The 6,492-nt window shown below is 42.6% G+C and overlaps 1 protein-coding gene and 1 long non-coding RNA gene across 4 annotated transcripts; one reads left to right on the plus strand and one right to left on the minus strand.

The window, feature by feature from the left end:
* The first annotated feature begins 116 nt into the window (after positions 1–116).
* LOC112284373 (uncharacterized) lies at positions 117–2,808 on the plus strand. Of its 2 annotated transcripts, XR_016504008.1 has the most exons (7): positions 117–328; positions 530–732; positions 833–927; positions 1,084–1,240; positions 1,444–1,580; positions 1,795–1,884; positions 2,458–2,808. It is a non-coding gene; the product is annotated as an uncharacterized LOC112284373 (long non-coding RNA). The 2 variants fall into 2 exon arrangements; XR_002970379.3 differs by lacking the exons at positions 117–328; positions 2,458–2,808 and having other exon boundaries at positions 596–732; positions 1,795–2,225.
* Positions 2,497–5,553, minus strand: LOC112284372 (uncharacterized). 2 transcript variants are annotated; one of them, XM_073535046.2, is made up of 2 exons: positions 4,980–5,553; positions 2,497–3,491 (listed from the first exon to the last, which is right to left on the minus strand). In XM_073535046.2, exon 2 carries the CDS (start codon positions 3,460–3,462, stop codon positions 2,758–2,760), a length of 705 nt encoding a protein of 234 aa, XP_073391147.1. In that variant the 5' UTR covers positions 3,463–3,491; positions 4,980–5,553; the 3' UTR covers positions 2,497–2,757. The 2 variants fall into 2 exon arrangements, with proteins under 2 accessions (XP_073391147.1, XP_024379887.1); XM_024524119.3 differs by lacking the exon at positions 4,980–5,553 and adding an exon at positions 3,860–4,150.
* Positions 5,554–6,492: the final 939 nt, after the last annotated feature.

The following is a 6,492-nucleotide window of genomic DNA, read 5'->3' on the forward strand; positions in this document are numbered from 1 at the left end:
ATCGATTACGTAGATTCTACCACGAAATCTACAATCTCTAGGGTCAGATTCAAGTTGCTGCGCGCAATTTCCTATGAAAAAAATGTAGCCCGCGCAAAAGCGTTCATAGTAATTTTGTCAGCCTAATCAGTTGTGAAGGAGACAAACCTTGACAGCCCTGCAGGACTCATTTCAGAATGGCCGCCCAGAGAAATGCTCGTGATTTTGCATCGAATTCAACAACTATCAATGACTCGGGCGTCTTGTGCGAGCTCCAATTCGGAGGTCCATGTGTTCAAGTGTTTCATCTGGTGGTGTGATCCTGTGCAGTTTTGCTCTTTTCATCAAGGTTAGCAGCTTTTGATTGATTGAATGGCTGTAGCAGGCTGGTCTTCGCATAGTTGAGCTGCAAGTTTCGTTCAGATTTTTGTTGGCGAATTTGCGCTCTGCAGCTTAAGCTTCTACCCGTGGTGGCATTCTTCCTGGCAGAGGGATACTTCGAGGATTTGTTTGCTCGAACTCAACCATGTGGTGTTGGATTTGTGAGTAGAGAATTAGGGTTATTTATTTTTGGATTGGTTGAGAGGCGATGGAGCGGCTGGAGAGCATGAATGGGAAGAATTTGAAGAGTAGTGCAGCGGGCGTTAATGGGGGAGGCGGCGAAGTACAGTAGCGATGAATACGAGGCCGATTTTCTCTGCACAATGAGGATGAAGATTCTTCAGTGATCTGCGTGGACAACATAATGTGATTGTAAGATTTATTTTATTTTATTTTATTTTATTTTTTTCTCATCGGCTGGTTTTTTGTCCTTGTATGAATTTGAGACAAAGTCGTTGGTGATGACTTGCAGGTGGGACTTGTTAGACATTCCACAAGTGCTCAGTGAAGGAGGGACCATAATCGGCTACGCTTGCAAACAGTCACAATTTCTTAATCTATCTTAGCGTAAGCGTCGAATTTCTTTTTACGTTCTATCCTAAGTGCAGTACAGGAATCGTTTAATTGATGTTTCAAGACTAATGCTCCAGAGCCATGGCATTGGAAGATCATCTTGTGTCCCCTTTCGATGTGACTCCAATTTCTAATTCTATTTCCCATCAGATCCTATTCTCCGATCCATCACGGCAAACAGTTATCTTCTCACAGAGTCGCCATCCATGAGCAGTTCCATGCCGAACGAAGCCGCTTTCTTCGACAAATTTTCAAAAACCAAGACAAAGAAGAGTTTTTGTTACTTGTCAATGGATCTGCAAATCCTGTGAGTTCTTTTTACTTTCATTCGACCAAGCTTGTGAACTTCACCAAGTGATTGGTTGGTGTTAACACTGTGATTCTTCTGGCACAACAATTCAACGGTTGAAAGATGGTGGGGATGTCAATGTCTCAAAGATGGTTACATTTACTACATTTTCTTCGATCCGTCTGATGAACACAAACCTATTTTGGGTTCTTTATCCTTAGATTTTCGTGTTTCTGTGGCTGAGCTCAAGACATCACTCACAATGCATCTGGTGCGGTTGATGATGTCTTGAGCAATGGTGTAATATACGGTTGATGAGTATCAAACTCGATGACACGGCCGTTAAATTCTCTGAAAGGTATTTGTTGCTGGCTAGCTATCTATCCATGTGGTTTTCTGCATAAATATTCAAAAAGCATTGTAGTTACAAGAGTAGAGGCTGTTTCAATATGAGGATCAAATGTTTTAGTACGGACCATAACATGACTGAAGATTTTTATCGGATGCAGTTTTTGGTTAGATGAGGAAACATGTTATTTTGTCCTCCTGTCTAACTCCTTGGTAATTGGCAGGGTGCGGAACTCGATATGCTTGAGGGCAGGAATTTAATAAGACGGTTATCTCAAGTATCACAGACCAAACCCTAAATTAACTGAGAAGAAGTAAGCACTGCCATTTTCACAGCTATGCAATCTTTCCTCACAATGCTTGAGTTGATGACTTACAAATGGGGCCGCTTTGTGGGCATCTCATTACACTGCTTGCGAGAGGAGGTTTTTACTTCGAACCATTTCGTGATACATCCTAACTAGGTTGACTGAATCTATAGGTCGACGGTTGGAAGCAAAGCTTTAATTTAGTGAAACTTAATGAATGTGTCATATGTATACATGTAAAATAATAGATTCTCGTAGAGATTCTTGCATTAGTGAACCTTCTCTCTGTAATTATCTTTCTTATTGAGCGATTCAAGGCCAAGCTAAGCGCGTAATGGGATTTGGGAGATTGAGTGTTCCTGTGTCTCTGTATGTGTATGATTAAGCAACTCGGTGTACCTGCTCTCAACTTTGATTTCAGGTTCAGGCTACTAAGTGTAGCATAAGTCCAGCGTCCAAGTAGTGTGTTGTAATGGTGTGAACCGAAATTTGTTTCTACACTGAACACTGTCCGCAGTGTCTATGCGGGATAAAGAAATATTTGCTTTCGGTGACAAGATTGTGCAATTCTGCTTGTAGAATATGCCACTGAAGTACAACTGCTGCAGACAATGGCAGTGCTACATAAGATGCCAGAACTTCAGGAAGAAAGTTCCATATATAAATATATATAAAAGGGTACTCTCAGTTCTTCAGTTCCATTGTGTTGCACCTACGCCTACAAACAGAGCTAGAGAATTTGTAACCTCTCTACAGCTCTTAGTCCTGTATCTAATGAATTCCACAGGTGTAGATAGTTGCGAAAGATGACAGCGGGTTTATCGTTGAAGCTCCTTGGAAGTTCCACTCAAAGCAAGGTATTGAGGCACTAAGAATCACTTAACTTTCATGCTTCCGTCCTTGCAGACAACAAAACGCGAAGCTTTCTATTGGTAATGGAGCTACGGAAGTACTCGTCCAAGGCTTCTGTACATGGCTGCTTGTTGCGATCGTGACCCCTGGTATTGTTTTTGCAGTGACAAGAGGATGACTACCAAATGGCAAAGATAGTGGCAAGGATTGGGGTGGAGGCAAGGGTAACTTTAAGGGGTGAGAGGAGGATGAAGAGGTGTTGAGAGATGTGTTTGGAGGTACAGTGTTGAGAGGTAGAGTGTTGAGAGGCTTGGGAAACAAGGTCCTGCCGCGCTCCTTCGCGCAAGCGGACACCCAGTCGATCTTCTCTTGGCGAGAGAGCTGTGGAGAAATCTCCGGGAGGAAGCTAGAATAATCATTCTTGAAATTGAAAGCTCCTTTTTTGCCGTAATAATATGCTGCCACATCACGAACTAGCGCTGCTTCTTCACATGAGCGGTACTCGCCGAGAGGGAGATCGTACCGAGTCTTGGGCACTCGCACACGAGGAATGAATCTGATGCCGTAAGGGTACTGCCGCCATCGAACTCCTATGTACCCCTTGTTCGGCGCGTCCTCTGCAGGAATAGAAACTCTGGACGAAGTTGGTTGCCGAGCAGAGATGGATTTTCTCTTCTGGCCACGTTTGATAGCGGTAACTGAGTGACCAGAAAGCCGCGGCTGTGGTTCCATCAGTGCTTATCAAAGTGGGACAGGAAAATCTGCAGATTTGGTCGAACGTGTCTCAAGCTCAGTGAAAACGATGCTACCAAGCAGATTTCCACTAAACTCTAGCTTCCGATCAACTAGATACAACATACGGAGTCCACGACAATGATGGCAACTTCGACAAATGCTCAACGACTTCTATCTTTCGTTCTACGTGCGCAATTCGGAATGATGTTGAAGACTCTATGTTTCGAAGCGGCGCGGCTTCTCGATGACTTGACGATGGCATACAATTGCTCTATTGATCGATTTCTAGTTGACCCATCAAACCCTCGCACCCCACGAAACAAAGCTCCAGAAAACAGTAGAATCCATCGAAACCTAGAGTCGGAGAAACAGCGTCTAGGACTAAGTAACTTACGAGGTTTTGTAGCTCCAAGCCACAATGCATTATCCCCTGCCTTGCGTCCACCTGCCGTGCCCTATCAAATGCATACTTACTTCAATCGGAATAGAGCATCGATAACAAATCACTGAGAAGAGTCCCAGGTTCAGCAAACCCCCATTAGTGCAGAGAATGCTCGCTCGAGCAACCACCAGGGTTAGTGGGCGGCAACCTAAAAGGAGTTTGCATTGCGGCGGACAAACGTCACTAACGAGCTCATGAGTATACTTTCCGGCAGAGGACCTGCAGGAATGGTCTCTCCGGTATTTCTCAGCTTCACAAAAAATGGAGGTACTCGTGCAATTTTTATTTACTAAATTTATAATTTTGGGGCCCACAACGACCTCACGGCAATTCAATTCGAAACAGTTCCTGTCCACCTTTTTTCATCTTCTGATTGCGTGGCTACACTAATTGCTATAATTACTTTAGTTGAGGCAGTGATTGGGAACTGTAAAACAATTGTTAAAAATATTAAAAATTCTCGAACGTGTTCTGAAAAGTATGCAATCAATCAATTCAGACTTAATGATTTTTCGAAAGAATATAAACCATGGGTGCTGTTAGTAGGGTATCGAGGATGTGGCCAAGGTCTTGTATTATACATGTCTGAAATACGTGTCGAGTAATTGTCGACGACTCTGAAGTTAAAGAGGTTGTTATGATTGAGAATCGTTTCTATTGCAAGATATGAGAATTGCTGTGTAAGCGCGTACAGCAATTCTCATATCTTGCAATAGCCCTTACTATGTTTATAGTATTGGTGCTTTAAACCGCTAAAAATGTTCGCTGGATACTAACAAGCGACATGGAGAGCGAAGATCCTGCTTTATATGGAGTCACAACACTGTACAGTCTAAGGAAAATATTTGCTGTAGAGTGGTCTCTTAGTTTTGTGAATTCCACTACCTAATTTAACATCTACTGGGCGCAAGGGATATGCTCACTGTCATTAAAATTTTGGTTACCACTAAAGTTCTCAGAAAAAAACAAAACCAAACAATACAAATCACCCTCTTAATCCAGAAACATCGTCGTCTCGTAAGGGTCTAGAAATGAGATCTCGATTCTTTCTTGTACAGCATAGGGCTCTTACACTGATGGGTCCTCCACCAATTTGCTGGACGTCTTCATCACTCTCAACTCTGCAGCCAGAAATTCCTCCGCAGAAGACTCCTCCATCAGCTTACTTGACTTCCTATTCATTGATTTTTTCATTCTTTTCTTATTTTGCATATTTCAGATCTGGTGCCAAAGCTAAGGGGGTTCTTTGGTTTACTCACGGTATCAAGCTCCGAGGAGGAGTCCCCTTCTAATCAAATCAACACAAAAGATTAACCACCAGATTTACTACACGACTCACAAAACCACACTGATTCATGTTCAGTAATGTCAAAAATGTGGACAGCGTGGCCATCACAAGATGGTCAAGAGCCTTCCTGCGAAGGTCTCCGAACCCCACTTCCGATCATCCTTCGATAACTCCAGATCACCAAACAACAACACGGCACTCGACACTGTCCACGAATCCGAGCAAATCACTGGGTCGACCCTATGCACATCACCCAGGCAATTCACAATCATACTTCCAGATTGACAAGGAGGGTTTTGCAGTGCTTGGTCAACAAGCTCCGCTATAGAAACGGCAGAGCAGTCGTCGCTGCTCAGGTACAGACAAGGGCATCCGTAGCAATCGAGCAAACAGTTACAAATGGAAGAAAAGAGTGGCCAGAAGGGTTTAGGGTTTTGTGCAGACTGAGTAAAAGTCTTTTTTCATCCGCATTGGAATCTCGATACGATGCCGAGAATGCGTCAAAATCCTCCTCCTCCTCCTCCAAGTCTTCCACTTCTTCCTCCCCCTCCGTCACCTGTCACACCATATCCGATACGCATCCCTGTCAGAAACGTGAGCAGAGCAGGGCAGAGCAGAGTGAGTAAGCGAGTTCCGCACCAACAAGGGCTCTGCCATTAACTCCACCATGATCCCGCTTTGGCGCCAAGTTCCGGTTTTGGCGCCAATCTCAGCTTCGCGCAATTTTGGAACTCTTTGGATGGATGAGTGATTCGTCGGGTGGATGTATTGTGGTTTTGTGGATGGATGTGGATGATAATGGATGAATGGAGAATGTATGAACGAGAACATGAGGAGCTGTGATGGGAGAGAATTCTCAAATTGCGTTCCTCGTGTGGTTTCTGAAACGTAGTGCAATCTTGCTCTAATTTTTCATTTATAGTGTAAAATATGTGATCTCATTTTTTAAATTAAAAAAAAAATCATTAAAAGTAGTTTTTTTAAACGGTTTTAATTTCCAAGTAAATTTCTTAAGATATTGGAGCAGATAATGAGTTTTGGAAATAAAAGATGTGGTGGGTCTATCTTAAAACTTTACTTTCTAATTCGCTTTTATCAATTTCCAAATTATATATATATATATATATATATGTGTGTGTGTGTGTGTGTGTTGTTATTACTTATTAAGAAGATATGCCATAACATATCAGATATGTTATGCTAACAACTACATTTTAAAAGAAATTGTATTTTGCGGCTATTCTTTACCAAATGTTCTTACTAAAACTATATTAAATGAAAGACAATGATGACAATG

This window comes from Physcomitrium patens, chromosome 7 (genome assembly GCF_059467195.1).
Source record: "Physcomitrium patens ecotype Gransden chromosome 7, ASM5946719v1, whole genome shotgun sequence".
Classification (NCBI taxonomy): domain Eukaryota; kingdom Viridiplantae; phylum Streptophyta; class Bryopsida; order Funariales; family Funariaceae; genus Physcomitrium; species Physcomitrium patens.

Coding starts and splice junctions, on each gene's coding strand:
- LOC112284372 (XM_073535046.2), bottom strand. CDS start 3,462: ATGGAACCACAGCCGCGGCTTTCTGGTCACTCAGTTACCGCTATCAAA.